This window comes from Cyanistes caeruleus, chromosome 15 (assembly GCF_971803275.1).
Source record: "Cyanistes caeruleus chromosome 15, bCyaCae1.hap1.1, whole genome shotgun sequence".
Lineage (NCBI taxonomy): Eukaryota > Metazoa > Chordata > Aves > Passeriformes > Paridae > Cyanistes > Cyanistes caeruleus.
Window position 1 is genome coordinate 1,176,337 of NC_141715.1, and position 15,753 is coordinate 1,192,089.

A 15,753-nucleotide genomic window follows, 5' to 3' on the forward strand; every position below is an offset into this window, starting at 1 on the left:
GCCTCAGAAGCAGCAGGTTCTGCAGGTGTGGGCTCTGTACGGGGTTTAGGACATGCAGGCAGCTGCAATTTCAGTGTTTGTTGCAACAACAAAAGCCACTCGGTCACATCAGGTCTGCTGGAAGGAGGAGAGCCCCAGCGAGCGCGGCCACACGTCCCACAGCCAGCAGAGCCGGGTGGACGCTGTGCCTTGCTCACTGGTGTGGAAAATTATGCTCCAATAAGCCACGAGTATTGTGAGGAAGAGGAATGAAAACAAAGGTAGCATTGAATTGGAAGACTTTCCCAATGGGAGTTCCCTTCCTCTGAAACCAGCAGCAGAAGCGAGGGGCAGATATGGAGCGATGCAGTGAGTTGTGCTGGATGGTGCACGGGGCAAGGCAGAGCTGAAATCCAAATTGGCTCCACATAGCACAGCCAGCTCAGAGCAGCCTGACTTTAGGGGCCCCCACTCACTCATCTCACCAATGTCCTTTGTTGCTCCGTTATTTCTTCAGCCTGCTGGAGAAATCACAATTAACCAATGGTTAATTTAACATTGCTGTCCAGAGTAAATCCCTTACTGCTTAGGCTGGCAGTTTTGAACCTGGTGAGGAGTGAAGTCCTGACAGCTTTGTCATGGGAACCTCGCCTGTAAAATGGGAAAGGACTGGCATGGGTGCTCCCCAGGGCTGCCTGTTCCTGCATTGCCCTCCACATCGGCCTGGTGTGACCCCCAAAACTATCCTAACTAGGATTTGGGTGCTGCTGGGAGAGGTTAGATGTGAGTGGGGCTTGCAGGAAAGAGCAGCTCCCCTCCAGATTATTTCTCCTTTTCTTATAAATTGAGGTCAGAAGGTAAATGGAACATGCTGGAGCAGGAAGAGGTGACTGATGGTGGATATAATTAAAAAGACTCTTTAATTACAGGATTTGGAGAGAGGATTCTTCATGGAGATAATTTTTTAATTGTTGCTGTTTCAGGAAAAGAATCCCAATGCTCCCAAGCGGTTCCCAATAGCAAAAGGCCTGGTCTCTGAGCACTGCTGACTCTGATCCCTTCAAGATGGGACAGAAGAAAATCCTGTGTTTGTTAGAGCCCCCCCACTTCAACTTCAACTTCTCCTGAAGAGAAGTGTTTGTTTCCTTCCATCTGCTGCTTTTGCAAGGAAGGAAAATCAGCCTGTTCAGACACCAGGAAGTTCTTCAGCATGGGAACAGCTCTGTGTAACTGCAGGAACAATAACGGGTAGAAATTATCATACCTAAAAATACCCTGCATGCGAGTCACACGCATTACCCAGCGCGGAGCAGCTCGCAGGAGCCCGGGGTGGATGGAGCGAGTGGATCTGCGGGATGTGCTGGGTGTGGGCAGCGCGGGGGCACCTGCCTGCCTCTGCTGCACTTCTTGTTCTCACCAAAACACGGCTTGCTTTGGCAGGGAGCTGTCGGCTCCTCCCGCATCTTTGTGCACCGCAGCTGCCCGAGCCACTGGCAGGGGAGATGAAAGCCAGAGGCTGTGCAGAGCCATCCGACACTTGGGTGTCACCCGTGGCATCCCCACAAGGGCGCTGGGTGAGCGGCTGGGGGGCCGCAAGGCCGATGTCAAAGGCAGCAGCTCTCCACACGTGCCAGGAGAGCCAGGGCAGGTGAGGTGGGGAGCAGGGGATGAGGTGACACTGCCCACAGGCCGCTCGGGGGGCACACAAAGCCCACAGCCCGCAAGTCACCCCGGCTGTTACCCTACAGCTCACCGCCGAGGCAAGTCCGTGGTGTCTCCTGCAATCAATTCCTACGCGGGCTGTGCCTCCAGCATTTGCTTTTCCGAAATTTCCGAGCGCTGGGCGCGTTTCCACGGTAACGCCGAGCGATGCTGAGGGCTGTGCGGTGCTCTCCCTGCCGAGCCCCGCCGCAGTTTCGGCTTTGCACACCAGAAGCTGCAGCCGTGGCACAACAGGGGTGATGTGGGAACGGTGTGTGTGCAGGTCACCGGCGCTCACCGGGTGTCCTGGAGAAAGGACTGAAGCAGCTCCAGGATGGGAAGGGTGCAGAGCTCAGGCGGGTCCCCATCCCGTCCGTGCCAGCGGGGCACAGCCCCCGTTAGCCCAGCACCACGGTCCGGTGCCTCCGAGCCCTCCGGTGCGTGATTCCTGCCTGTGTCCGTGGAACCCATGGTCTGTGGCATCGAAATGGCCCCGATGGCACAAGCGAAGAGCCGGGTCCCCCAGAGCCAGAGCCCAGGCTGCCCTGCCCTGCGGGAGAGCCGGGGATGCCGCTGCTGTCAGCTCCTCACCCAACACCAGCCACCGAGAGACCCGCCCGTGGGCTGACACTGCTCACGGAGACATGGCCATGCCATTTATTTAATCTCTGTGGCCTAAAACTCTTCCCGTGTCTGCCCACAGGCGTCCGGCTACAGCCCGCCACAGCCGGCATTCCCGTCCCGACACAAACCAAGGGCTCTCCGGCACGACACAATCCCGGGAGCACTGCTCCTAGCCAGGGCGTTTCAATTATTAAAATGAGGAGGAACCGCATGGGCTGGATCCCAGCAAAGCAATTTGTAGCTCATTTTTCCTTCCGATGAAATTGAAAAATTCATCTAACTTTGAAGAGCTTTGCATGCCAACAATGAACCAAGCCTGTGCAAGGAGAGGTCGGGCACATTTTCATGAGAGCTTGAAGGCAGCTGGAGCAACAGCAGCAAGGTGTTTTGGGGATAGCTCTGTGCCAGGAGCAGCAAGGACACACAGAGATCATGGTCTCCATCCCCCAGAACGACCCCAACATGCCCCAAAGTGAGTCCCTACAGAACAGTTCAAGCGTGAGAGCAGCTCGTTTTGGTGGGACAAGGCTGGGAGCTTCCCTTTGGGGCTGAAAAGCTGAAGGACAGAGTCGGCTGGATCCCCGCTGTGACGGCGACACTCCAGCAGAACCACATCGAGATATTTCTGGCCGTTTTAATGGATTTGGGAGGAACATTTATTGACACAGCTTTCCCCGGCCAACAGGAATCCTTGCAGCGAGGTGACTGATTGACCCGAGCGGGCGCTTGGCAGCCGCAGCGCATCACTCCGGCTGCCTTCAGCCGTGCCGAACGCCGGTTCCGCTCCTGTCCCGTTATGGTCCTGCTCCTGCCCCGTTATGGTCCCGCTCCTGCCCCGCTCCTGCCCCGCTCGGGTCCCGCTCCGGCCCCGCTCCGGCCCCGCTCCGGCCCCGCTCCTGCCCCGCTCCGGCCCCGCTCCTGTCCCGCTCCTGCCCCGCTCCGGCCCCGCTCCTGCCCCGCTCCGGCCCCGCTCAGGCCCCGCTCCTGCCCCGCTCCGGCCCCGCTCCTGCCCCGCTCCTGCCCCGCTCCGGCCCCGCTCCGGCCCCGCTCCTGCCCCGCTCCTGCCCCGCTCCGGCCCCGCTCCGGTCCCGTTCTGCCCCGCTCAGGCCCCGCTCCGGCCCCGCTCAGGCCCCGCTCCGGCCCCGCTCCGGCCCCGCTCCGGCCCCGCTCCTGCCCCGCTCCGGCCCCGCTCCGGTCCCGTTCTGCCCCGCTCAGGCCCCGCTCCGGCCCCGCTCAGGCCCCGCTCCGGCCCAGCCGCGCTCCCTCCCGCGGGGCCGGGCCCGGCGCTCTCCGCCCAGCCACGGGGGCGGCCCGGGCGGCGCCTCCCGGCCCGCGGAAGTGATCCCGGGCAGGGCGAGCCGGGAGGAAGCGGAGGCTCCGGTGATCCGCAGAGGAGGCGGCGAGCGCGGGCAGAGGCGATCCCGGGAGAAGGCGGCGATCCCGGGCGGCCCCACCATGAAGCTCATCATCCTGGAGAATTACTCTCAGGCCAGCGAGTGGGCGGCCAAGTACATCCGCAACCGCATCGTGCAGTTCGGGCCCGGGCCCGGGCGCTTCTTCACGCTGGGGCTGCCCACAGGTGGGTGCCGGGGGACGGGCGCGGGGCCGGGGCCGAGCGCGGGGCCTGCCCCGGCTGAGGCGGCCGCTCCCCGCAGGCAGCACCCCCCTGGGCTGCTACAGCAAACTGGTGGAGTATTACCGCAACGGGGACCTCTCCTTCAAGTACGTGAAGACCTTCAACATGGACGAGTACGTGGGTGAGTGCCGCAGCCTGTCCCCTCGCCTCTGTCCCTGCCCGGGAGCTGCCGGGCTAAGGGCCCGGCAGAGCCTGGCGGTGCCCGAAATCCACCTGTCCAGGTAAGATGGACAACATTTCACAGAGTTACAGCATCGGTTAGGATGGAAAAGACCTCTGAGATCATCGAGGCCAACCTATGACCCCACACCGCCGTGTCAGCTAAACCATGGCGCTGTGTGCCACCTCAGTCTTTCCTTAAACACCTCCAGGGAATTGGCAAAGGGGGACAGTTTGAAAACCTGTGGAAGAAATTTGAAATTTTTCCATAGGTTTGAAAACATATGGGCAAAACTGGACACTGGGTGTTGCCCAGTATTGCACACACTATTACAGACACTGCTGTATGTTAGCTGCACTCAGGTACTGACCAGGTAAGGAACAGCTTATCACTGCAGTGTGCAGCATTAACTTCCACCTTTGCTCTGGCATTGTAAAGGTCCCTTACAAGGACCACTGAGTTCCCTGAGTGCCCTCTGGTATCTCCTGCTGAGATAGCAAAGGACTGTCGTTTCTGAAGTTGTGATGAAATAGTCTCCTCAGAAGAAATAGATCCAAAGGTGAAAAAAAATACAAGCTAAATATTTGCTAATGCAAATTTTATCCTGGTCAGGAGTTTGGGTTTTTTTCTGTGAATAGTCAAATCAAGCAGCATTAGGGAATAAGCAGTCCAGTGTGAGTTTACAGCATTCAAGGCAGGGTAAATATGCAATAATTATAATTATTATTTTTCAGGCTTCTGCATGGTTTTTTAATAATTCTTACTGATATGAAATGGGAAAAAGGTACTGACAGATGAGGCACAGCACACACCTGCTTTTTGAAGATCTGTTTTATGTTAATATGGGCATGTGTCTTACAGGAACTGATTTTAATTCTGGTATTTAGGGAAATAAAAACAACTCTGAAAGCTGAGGGCGTGACAAGGGACAGAGAGAGCAGTGCTGTGTCACCAAAGCCACTGCAAGGGTATGGAAGTGCTTTGTTATGGGTGATACTGCTCCAGCTGCCTTCAGTCCTGTGTGCTCTGTTACCAGGTCTCCCAAGGGATCACCCAGAAAGTTACCATTCCTTCATGTGGAATAACTTCTTCAAGCACATTGACATCTCACCAGAAAACGTCCACATCTTGGATGGAAATGCCCCTGATCTCCAGGCAGAGTGTGATGCATTTGAGGAGAAAATCAAAGCAGCTGGAGGCATCGAGCTCTTTGTTGGAGGTGAGAACGCGAGAGCAGCAGCCTCTAAACCCTGTCCCAAAGCTGGGCCTGTCCTCTCCAGCTCTCATTTATTGCCAGGGTTGTTTGTTTTCAGTGCATTTGCAGTGAAATGCACCCCACGGTCTGTGGCCCTGGGCACTGCTGTGTCCAGCAGCCTTGTCTCCCCACATAGCACTCCCAGCTTTAGGTCTCTCAGTGCAGTCAGTGAATTGTTCAGGAAATGTTAGCAGGAGAAATGGGAAGGGCTAGAATTGTACAAATACAAAGTGTTTATCAATTGTCAGTGGCAACAGGAAACTGCTGGGAGTAGCTTTTCCTACACAAGCTCTTCCCATAAGGTTCTGCCACCTACTTTGCTTTGCTGTTGTCCCAGCGCAATCAGGGAATTGTCTGGTGGCTTCTGAGGGGGCTCTTGCTGTTGTTCTACCAGACACAGATCTGAGCTGGAGCAGAGGAATTGCAGGGGTTTTTCTCAGCTCTGTGTTTCCAGGAGCACTGTCTGTCCTTCTCCTGGGAGAGCTGCTGGCTCTGCTCCCACAGCTGACCCTCTGCTCATGCTGTCCCTGTCCCAGGTATCGGCCCCGACGGTCACATCGCCTTCAACGAGCCGGGATCCAGCCTGGTGTCCAGGACACGAGTGAAGACCTTGGCCATGGACACCATACTGGCCAATGCCAGGTTCTTTGATGGTGACCTCTCCAAAGTGCCCACCATGGCTTTGACAGTTGGAGTAGGCACTGTCATGGATGCCAGAGAGGTGAGGAAATAAGAAGTGGCTTCCTGCAGTCCCTCTGGAGCAGCCAAAGCTTATCCTGTTATGGAGCAGCCACATGTCCTCTGGAGTAGGGTATTCCTGCCACAGAATGCCTGATCCTCCTGTCCTCTGGCATCCTGCAGCACCTGGAGCCTCTTGCTCCGTCTCTGCTGGCACTTGTGTTTGTGTCACCCTGCATCTGCTGTTCCCCCCAGGAGCCAGGAAGGTTTGGCAGGGTGATTTTGGTTAGGGATCTCACCTGGAGAGTAACTGCAGAAATCAGGTTGAGTTGATGTCACACCAGCTGGTCATGAAAACTGTGTGGGAGCACTTTTACTGGAGTCTATTCCTTGATCTACACTCGTTAAATCTCAGTGTACAGGTGCCCAGAGGATCGCTCCAGTGACCCACCAGACTGTGGTTTCATTGAGGGCTGAAGCACCAGAGCAGCAGCACAGAGAAGTGGCTGTGGGTGACAGGGATGTCCCCATTCTCAGCTTGGCAGGCTTGGGCTCTCCCTGACCCGCCGTGCCAGGCCCTGACTGCCCCTCTGTGTGTCTGGGGGTGCAGGTGATGATCCTGATCACGGGAGCCCACAAGGCCTTTGCTTTGTACAAAGCCATCGAGGACGGTGTCAACCACATGTGGACGGTGTCGGCCTTCCAGCAGCACCCCAACACCGTGTTCGTGTGCGACGAGGACGCCACGCTGGAGCTCAGAGTCAAAACAGTGAAATATTTCAAAGGTGAATGTTTGACCAGGCCAGGCAGCTGTTTTGTTACATTTTTAGGAGCCACGAGCCATGCTTTGCAGAGATGTTGCTGTATAAGCAACTCCCAAAGGAGTATATTCCTTAAATATACTGCAGTAGTACAAGTGTGAAGGTAAATGCTTAATGCTTGGTGTGGAGCAAAGGCACAAGGACAACGGCAATGTCTAATTCTAATAGCATCCAACGAGGGAGAACTTTCCTTTATTATGTCTACTTAAATTGTCTTTTGCCTCTCTCCATCAGGTTTAATGCTGGTTCACAACAAGCTCGTGGAGCCCTTGTACAGCATGAAGGAGATGGGAGCAGAGAGGAGCCAGTCCAAGAAGCCATACAGTGATTAATGTGCTGGGGCAGTGCTGAGCCAGCTGCTGAAAACAGCTGGAAGAAAAGGGAATTGCTGCAGAAACTGATCTCATATTTGTTTTTAAATTAGCAGAATGATTGAATGGTTCCTTCTCTCCATTAAAGAGACAGATGCCAAACACCTGCCTTAATTACCCAAAGGAGGATGGGATCCAGTGTTCTGTTTTCCACAAATTTCTGCCACCAACTCACTCTCTGAAGGAAATGAAGAATGAGTTGTTAGACCTGTGAACTGACTGTAATCTTGGACTGAGGGCTGTGGAACTGAAAAGTGAGGATAAATGAAAGTACAACAGAAGCAAGTGGGTGATCACTTTGGGGTGTATTCCTTGCAATTAGGACAAGTATCTCATGTTACTCCTTCCTCCTCCATGAGACACTCACATTAGAATCCTGGAAAAGAGGATTGTCCAGCTGGAGAAAGGAAAGCTCAGAGCAGCACCCAGAGCCACGAGAGGGCAGGAAGAAGATGGAACCAGGGAGAAGATGGGAAGGGACAGTGGGGCCTGAGTGGAGACACGATGCCTACGCTGGAGAGGATAAACCCCACAGTGGGAACAGCCAAGCAGTGGGGCAGGATCCCCATGGCTGTGCAGGCTCCTTAGGAGGTTGCCAGGACCTGACTGGATAAAGCCCTGGCTGAGCCCTGCTTTGAGCCACATGCTGGACTTGAGACCCTCAGCAGAAGAGGCTGCAGCAGCATCCTCCACATGGGGTCCGTGGGGCAGCTCAGGCACCTGAGCATGGCACTGCTGTCTCACACAAAGCCCTTGCTCCTGTTCAGGCCCAGGTATGATTTGCTATGCCTGGTGCTCTCTCTTCTCCAGAACTTTCTGTTTCTCTGAGGAAATGCCAAACCAGCCCCAAAGGAAACACTCTGTTCCTGCTGGCTTCAGCTTCTGTTTAAGTACAGACACCCCACACAGCCAAAACCCCACCAATTCTGAAATGTGAATCCTGGGATTTCTATCCAGTGCTCTCACACGAGGGGCAAGAAAACTGGGAAACATTTATTTTCTTTATACAGAAATTTTGTAAGTTGTTGATCTGTAATGTAACTTCCTTCACTAAATGTCTTTAAATTTTTTTAGAAGTTGACATTTGCCTGGATGTGGTGCTCAGTCTCAGTGTGCTCATGGTACCAAAGCTGTCCTGGAGGCAGTGTGGTGAGAAGGGCTCCTGCTGCTCCCCCCTTCCTGCCCAGTGTTTGCTGGCAGGTTTTTCTCAGAGGGAAAAGCAGGGCCCTCAGGGTGGGAGGGCACTCGGCATCCACAGAAATCCCGTGAGCAGAACACATCCTCTGCCAGCTGCAGGTGGGAGCTCTGGGCTGCCAAATCCATGCCAGAAGGAAGACAAACAGGGACACTGTGTTTGCCATCTTAAAGTGAATTTAGTGCATGTGAAAGGTGCAGGAAATACAACTCAAACCATACACAACGTACACTTTTCCTACACACTGACCTAGCGATCCAGCTGAGGTGAGATTTGCTCTTCCTTTCATATTTTTAATCTCTGTGCCAGTTCCAACAGTGCAGTCTCCTCCTCTGCAGAGGGAACTGAAGCACCACTCGTTTTGGCCACACATCCCAGGATAAATTCATTAACTCTCAGTCAGAACTGAGTGAGCTGTAATCACCCTGAGTTCCTGAGGAATCTCAGCTCCAGAGATTTCCATCCAGGCCATACTGCTCTTGAACACAGCACATGCAACTTTAGTTTTCAAATAAACTTTTAAAAGTGGAAAATCTTGTAAAAAATCAGTGTTTGCCTCCAGTAATCACCTTCATACTCTCAAAACCACTTGCTGAGATTTTAGGAGAAACAATTTGGTTTCTGAAATAATTTGAAGTGCAAAACCAGTGGAAATAAAGGATCTAGTCCACAAGCAAAAGTATCAACAATCATATTTCTTATATGAAGAGTTAATAAATACTTAATCAACTGAGAACACAAGGTAATTGTCAGTATCTTGAGGAATTCAAGTTCATCTCTTCCTGATACTTTTTACCCTCTCACTGGTCACATCCTCAGCTCACTGCCTTGGCACTCATCCCTGCCAAAACAAGGACAGGCAACGTGAGGGAATCCAACAGCAACACTGGGAGTCACCAACCTCTCAGAAATCCCTGGAAATGGCTCTTGGTCATTTTCTGCCCAAGCTCTCAGGGATGCAAAGGCTCAGGCACAGCAGCCAGCGAGAAGGGTTGGGGATAATCAGCTTTAATGTCATCAGAAAGTACCAGTGACAGAGCCAGAACTGCTTTTCAGAGAAGCACATCAGGAAATTCATAAAAGCAACAAACTGTTGCTGGATATGGAAGAAATTCTCTGTATTGTACCAGGAAACTCCCCCAGCCCAAGCAGCTCCAGAGAGAGCACTACAGCTCCACCAAACCACCCCAAGCCCCACAATATTCATGATCCAAGAGTCTCCAGGGGTCAGTCTCCCTAAAGGAAACCCCCAAAATACTTCCAGGATTTGAGGCTTCAGTTTTATCTGTTGGCTTTTAAAAAAGGGGCACCTCTTGGTATATATTTTTCCAATGGTTTTCCAATTTCTGGCTTCTTTAATAATGGACATGTTTGTTTGGGCATTCCATGATGATCCTGATCCCATGATGGGGAAAAGTCTCCTTTGGTTTTGGCAACAGGCTCTGAGGTGTGAATGTCCTGCAATGCAGGGCAGTTACCACTCTTCTGTCACACAATGGAAATGAAAAGCAAACGAAGGACACACAAAAAGCATCTGCCTCTGCTTCCTTCACCTTTTGGTGCTGGAGGAAGCTACTGATCATCGTCTTCCACTTCCCAGAACTCCCCATCGTCAATGTGCATGGCTTGAAACAATCTGCAAGACAGAAAATCAGTGATATCAGGGCATAAAGAAAGTCAAATACATTCAAAAAGTTATCACCATAAATGAAAAAAATGTGACTTTTTTTCAGTATCACCAACCACCATCCATGCCCTGTGGAAGGGGCAAGAGAGCTGGTGCCATTGTCACCCTCCTGGGACCTGCCTGTCACCTGTCCCACAGCAGCACCTCTGTCCCTTGGTCCTTCCCCAAGGGAATGGGAGGCAAATCTGCATCTCCTTAAAGCAGCTCTTCCCCAAATCCTCGAGCTGCTCCTGACCATTGGCAGGGAAACACTTCCCTGCAGGCTGTGCCAGCACAGGAGGGGTGAGATCATGACCTGACCAAAAAAAATCAGGAATAGGCTCAGAAGAGTCCTCCAGATTTTTAAAACCAAAGTTCTTAAAAAGCAAAACCACATCCTGAATCACTCCTGATTTTTACTTTTAGTGCAAATATTTGAGAGGAGAAACTGTGTCTTAAACTGTATTTACAAATTTCAGGTTAAGAATCTGGGAGAGACTGTAAGGAAAAGTGGGAAACAGGTGTTCCAGCAGAGCAGGAGGTCCCTGAAGCACCGACCTGTTGAAGCAGGGGGAGGAGGGGTCGTTGAAGTGCCGGTAGGGGTTGGCCCGGGACAGGGAGCCCATGCAGAGCCAGCAGAAATACTGCATGCACCCTGTGCAGGTCATCTTGTTACAGCCATCCAGTTTCTGGGGGAAAAAAACAAGAAATGGTGATAGCAGAACCCTGCTGTGGCAGGCTTCAGTCCCTCCACCAGCCCTCAGAACCACAGCAGTCAGTGAACACATCCTCCCCACACTGGTTTCACTGGGAGCTGGAATCCAGCACTGGGAATTGGTTATAATATTAATAATACTGTAAATCAGTATTCTTCTGAAGCTGGATATATTTCCTGGCTCTAGTGTGAACCAGAGGTAGCCTGAAATACCTGGGAAACAAAAGGGTTCATACAGATCCAGTGTCAAGCTGGACCTGTTTAGTGTGGGAGCCTGACCACCTTTCACCATTTGTACTCCAGTCCTTGGGATCCACAAACATCACCTTCTCCTTCTCACACAGAAATGGAAACTTCTCTCAGTATTTCCAAGAGATTTCCTCTCCCTAGAGGCTCCAACGCCCCAGAACTGCCTCCTTGGGGGTTATTTTCTGTTCCATGACTCCCCAGCCTTTCCCTCCTCACTCACCTCGATGTGGGTCCCACAGCAAGGACAAGACTTGGAGTTCTTTTCCAGCCATTCCTTACTCTCCATCTCCTCCAGGGCTTTCTGAATCACTCTCTTGCCATAGCGTTGTTCCAAAAATCTTTTATTTGTCTCATCTGCTTCTAAATACTCATTCCTCAAATCCATTAATTTCTCTGGGGGGCAAAATCAAACCAAACCTTTTGTAAGATATTAGATATAGAAGTCCAGCTAATTGCAGCATAAAGACTCTCAGGGAACAATTACGCCATGAATTAAAAAGCAAGAAAACTATTAAAATACATAAGATGGTAATATTAAAACCAAAATTCAGCAGTTTTACACTGTTGTATTATAAAAGAGATCTATTGATGGAATTAGAACAATGTAAAATAAACTCTAAATGGAAATATTTTTTCTGACTATATATTTAATGAAATTCTGTCACAGGATTTTGAGGCCAGACAGAGAGAAGCCTCCACCTGATTCTAGTATTAACTCTGACAATACAAAGTAGTGAAAATATAAAGAAATTCTTGTCCTGCTACAGCCTCTCAGCATTTGACAATCAGCAGTTTAAGGAGCTCCTGAGCTGAGGAGTCTCACCAAAGGAATATTTAATTGCCAGCAACAGCCCTCCTCCAAATGAATGTGCCTTTCAGAAAGCTCAGGGTGAGGAGTTGCCTTGCTCAACTTCGGACTTTTCCAGCCAAGATTCAGCTGTGCCTGGGAGTGCCTGTGGAGCCCAGGAGGAGGTGCCTCACCTGCAGTGACCTTGCAGGGGGACACACCATGGTAAGTCATCTTGCAGAGGGTGCAGAAGGCGTAGTTGCAGCAGGAGCAGATGCCCATGGTGCAGCCGGGCTCCTGCATCACGGGGGTCTGGCAGCCAGGCCGGGGGCAATAAACCACATCAGCCATCAGGTCCAGGCTGGACTGCAGCAGCAGGCGGTCATAGCGGGCAAACAGCTCCTCCCCAACCAGCTCCTTCACCTGCAAACACAAACAGATGCAGGGAAGAGATCCCTCACCCACACCCACTGAGGTCCTGGCACAGGTGCCCAGAGCAGCTGGGGCTGCCCCTGGATCCCTGGCAGTGCCCCAGGCCAGGCTGGACAGGGCTTGGAGCAGCGTGGGACAGTGGGAGGGGGGGGAATGGATGGGCTTTCCCACCCAAACCAGTCTGGGATTCTCTGATTCCTTGCATCTGTAATTCTGAGCCTGCTGCAGCAACAAACAGCAAGTCAGTGAAAAGGTACCAACAGCTGGGATGAATCCACTTTAGAGTCTCCTTCAGGTCACAGGGAGTCAAGGATCTGCTCCCAGGAAACAAGGGACAGACAAGAGGAAACTGCCTCAAGCTGTGCCAGGGGAGGCTCAGGTTGAATATCAGGAGGGATTTCCCCATGGAAAGGGTGCCCAGGCCTTGGCAGGGGCTGCCCAGGGAGGTCTGGAGTGCCCATACCTGGATGGATGTGGCACTTCATGATATGGTTTAGTGGCATGGTGGGACTGGGTCAAAGGCTGAACTTGGTGATCTTGGAGGTCTTTTCTGACCTCAGTGCCTGTGTGATTGCCAATGTCCACCATGCAGAGCCACAGCCTGGTCCTGAACTCGGGCTGGGTTCCAGAGCTCCACAGCCCCTGTGCACAGGAATTACCTGGCCTGGAGTGGCGACAGAAGAACACTTGGGCTCGGGGCAGTTGAGGCAGTGCACCTGTCCATCCCTGATCTGGATTTCAAAGTAGTCCTTCAGGCAGGCTTTGCAGTACACGTGGCTGCACTCGGTGAAGTGCATGCACTCACTGCCCAGCTTCTCACAGAAGCAGATACTGCACGAGTACATCTTACTGTTAAAGCACTTCCTCCTCTGGGCCTGGTCAAAGTCCAAGATCTCCCTGATCAGACTGGACAAGGATTCCACATCCTGCACAGCCCTGGCATCCACGATTTCCTCCTCAGCTGTGGCAGAGCCTGTGGCACCCCCACAGTCCTTCCCAGGCTCGAGGGGCCCCACTGGTGTCCAGCTCTGCCCCTTGCCCTGAGGGCACATTTTCAGCTCGTATGGCGATGAAATATTCAGGTAATTCAATGTTTCCTCCTTCAGAAACTGCATCCAGGCAAACAGGACCACACAGCCTCGGTTCTCTTCCCACACATTGTCCAAGTGTTTGCAAAGAGCACTGAGCTGGGAAAGAACAAAGAATTCCTGATTTCAGTAAGTTTGAGTACTCCTCACTGGGCTCCTCCCTTCACACAATCCTTAGTGCAAACTTTGATTTCAGATTCAGCAGTTTTTACCCATAAAATACATGTAAAATAGTTCTCACAGATGCAAGTTTTCCTTCCTCAGAAAAGTAATAAAATGAAAACCAGCAAGAGACAAAAGAAGAGCCAACTGTGAGCAAGCAACATCACTTGTTTTTTTACTTTGCTTAACTGTTAGTTACTAACTTACTCAGCAGTCAAAGTGTAAAAAATCCTCTGCAAACCTGGGCCTGGGAGAGCCATTTCCCACTGAGGGTGAACACGGGCGGGGAGGTCGATGGGTAGTCAGGTGGGAGCTCAAAATTCAGCACGAGGGGAGGCAGGAAGCACACGGAATATTCAAACCCACTGCTCTGGAGGCTCTCTGTGGAACTGCCTGAGCCAGGGCCCACCGAGGCAGTGGGAGAAATAACAGAAAAATGAAAACTAACCAACTGTTGCTGTTTCTGACAGTATCCAATGTCTGTTAGTTTGATAAATTTCTGGGGTTAAAACTTTGATCCATCCTAAATAACAAAACTCTCAGTGCAGTAAAATGTCACAGGGTTGGAGGTCTGTGATTAAAGCAGTTAAACAGCACCGTGAAATGTCAGATCCTGCACAAACCAGGAGCCTGGAAACACATATCCTTGGGGGAATAAAAACCCAATAAATGAACTTAATTATTCTGAAGAAGTGCTATTACTCATCTGTAATTTTAAAGCTTACTGAAGATGTTCTGTGTTTGAGGATTAAACTGCTCAAACACAATCCCCAACAAGCACAGCAGAGGGTGAGCCACAGCTTTGTCCAGTCACTGTTTCCTCAGGCCACTCCCCAACAACCACCTGAGCTTGGTAATCCCTTTGATAACACAAAACATCTCAACTCACCCCTCACAAAAATTTTGAAGTCTTGAGGCAACTCCAGACAAATTCTTGTTTCTCCTCCTTGGGCAGACTCTGCTCTCTTAAACTCATCCTCATCGTAGATGCTGGCCAGAGCCAGCAGCTCGTCCTCCTGAGCCTCCTTGTCCTCTGAAGACATTTAACTTTTCTGTAGTTACCACCTCTCTGCAACATCAACCAAGTTAATGCATCCAGTTCAAATTACCAACTTGAGGCATCTATTTTATAGCATAGTAAGCTTTAGAAAAACCCGGGTAACCAATCTAAAACAATGTGGAAAATAATTAAAGTATTTTAAAGGTTGAAAAAAAAAATATTGGTAGCTCTATAAAATTTAAAAAAACCCCAAACCCAAAAGAATATTGGTCAGAAAGCTGACTGTGTGTTAGCAGGTAAAGACAGCTGTAAGGGGGGAAATAATGAAATATGGAGATGGCACAGGTGACACAGGGACATTTCACTGATGTTTGGAAGAAAACAGAACCCCTAAAAAACACATGAGAAACGGATTAGCAACAGTAGCTCTTGTCCAGTGCTCTAACGCAGTCTTATTTGTGATTGAAAACATCATAAAAAGGTTCAAATACTGCACAGGCATCTTGTAGATGCACTCGTGGAGGATCTCAGCTCTACACTGCGGGAAATGAAGGCAGTTTGATGAGTTACCTTTCGAGTCAGGGCAGCGCAGAGGCAGAGCCGAGGAGCCGCTCCCTGAGCATCCCTCCAGGCCCGGACCCTTCTCCCCCCTCAGGGCACGGCGCTGGCCCCGGCCTGGGGCTGCTGCGGACAAACAACGACACCAGCACCGCCGGCTCGGGGTTAAAGTCCCCCCGCCGCTCCCGTGCCCGATGGCTCAGGGCTCGGGGCTCATTTCCAGCCGCAGGAGCAGGGGCCGAGCTGCGGGCCGGGCCGGGCCGGGCCGGGCCCTTCCCCGCGGCGACGGCTCCGAACGGCCCCGGGCTCCAGGCCCAGCTCCGCCGTCGCTATGGCGGCTCCGGCCGCTGCCAGCGCTGTGCCCCGGGCCCCAGGGACACGGCCCGGCCCCCTCAGCCGCTCCTCACCCGCTCCTCACCGGGGCAGCCGCGGCCGGGCCGAGCGGGCCGGGGACAGCGAGGGGAGGCCGGCCCTGCCCCTCGCGGAGCGGCGGCGGGGAGGGACGGGCAGGGACGGGAAGGGAAGGCACGGGAAGGGAAGGGACGGGAAGGGAAGGGACGGGAAGGGAAGGGACGGGAAGCGCCGACGGGCGGAGGAGGCGCCGGCCCGGCCCCGCAGCTCCCCCGGCGGCCGGGAGGGCCCGGCCGGCCCAGCCCCGGCAGGGACCGAGCGGGCT

The 15,753-nt window shown here is 52.5% G+C and overlaps 2 protein-coding genes across 3 annotated transcripts; one reads left to right on the top strand and one right to left on the bottom strand.

The window, feature by feature from the left end:
- Positions 1–3,578: 3,578 nt before the first annotated feature.
- GNPDA1 (glucosamine-6-phosphate deaminase 1) lies at positions 3,579–8,306 on the top strand. Its single transcript, XM_023936339.2, has 6 exons — positions 3,579–3,883; positions 3,960–4,061; positions 5,137–5,319; positions 5,892–6,076; positions 6,644–6,818; positions 7,089–8,306. The coding sequence occupies exons 1-6, from the start codon at positions 3,760–3,762 to the stop codon at positions 7,184–7,186; spliced, it is 867 nt and encodes a 288-aa protein (XP_023792107.2). The 5' UTR covers positions 3,579–3,759; the 3' UTR covers positions 7,187–8,306.
- Positions 8,198–15,442, bottom strand: RNF14 (ring finger protein 14). 2 transcript variants are annotated; one of them, XM_023936335.2, is made up of 9 exons: positions 15,090–15,442; positions 14,409–14,588; positions 13,761–13,912; positions 12,929–13,456; positions 12,032–12,260; positions 11,271–11,443; positions 10,645–10,775; positions 9,974–10,056; positions 8,198–9,261 (listed from the first exon to the last, which is right to left on the bottom strand). In XM_023936335.2, exons 2-8 carry the CDS (start codon positions 14,560–14,562, stop codon positions 9,993–9,995), a joined length of 1,431 nt encoding a protein of 476 aa, XP_023792103.1. In that variant the 5' UTR covers positions 14,563–14,588; positions 15,090–15,442; the 3' UTR covers positions 8,198–9,261; positions 9,974–9,992. The 2 variants fall into 2 exon arrangements, with proteins under 2 accessions (XP_023792103.1, XP_023792102.1); XM_023936334.2 differs by lacking the exon at positions 8,198–9,261 and having other exon boundaries at positions 9,413–10,056.
- Between the last annotated feature and the right edge of the window lie 311 nt (positions 15,443–15,753).

Coding starts and splice junctions, on each gene's coding strand:
- GNPDA1 (XM_023936339.2), top strand. CDS start 3,760: ATGAAGCTCATCATCCTGGAGAATTACTCTCAGGCCAGCGAGTGGGCG. Junction 3,884..3,959: donor CACGCTGGGGCTGCCCACAG/GTGGGTGCCGGG, acceptor CGCTCCCCGCAG/GCAGCACCCCCCTGGGCTGC. Junction 5,320..5,891: donor CATCGAGCTCTTTGTTGGAG/GTGAGAACGCGA, acceptor TCCCTGTCCCAG/GTATCGGCCCCGACGGTCAC.
- RNF14 (XM_023936335.2), bottom strand. CDS start 14,562: ATGTCTTCAGAGGACAAGGAGGCTCAGGAGGACGAGCTGCTGGCTCTG. Junction 13,913..14,408: donor CTTCAAAATTTTTGTGAGGG/GTGAGTTGAGAT, acceptor GCCCTGGCTCAG/GCAGTTCCACAGAGAGCCTC. Junction 10,057..10,644: donor TCCTCCCCCTGCTTCAACAG/GTCGGTGCTTCA, acceptor TCTGTCTTGCAG/ATTGTTTCAAGCCATGCACA.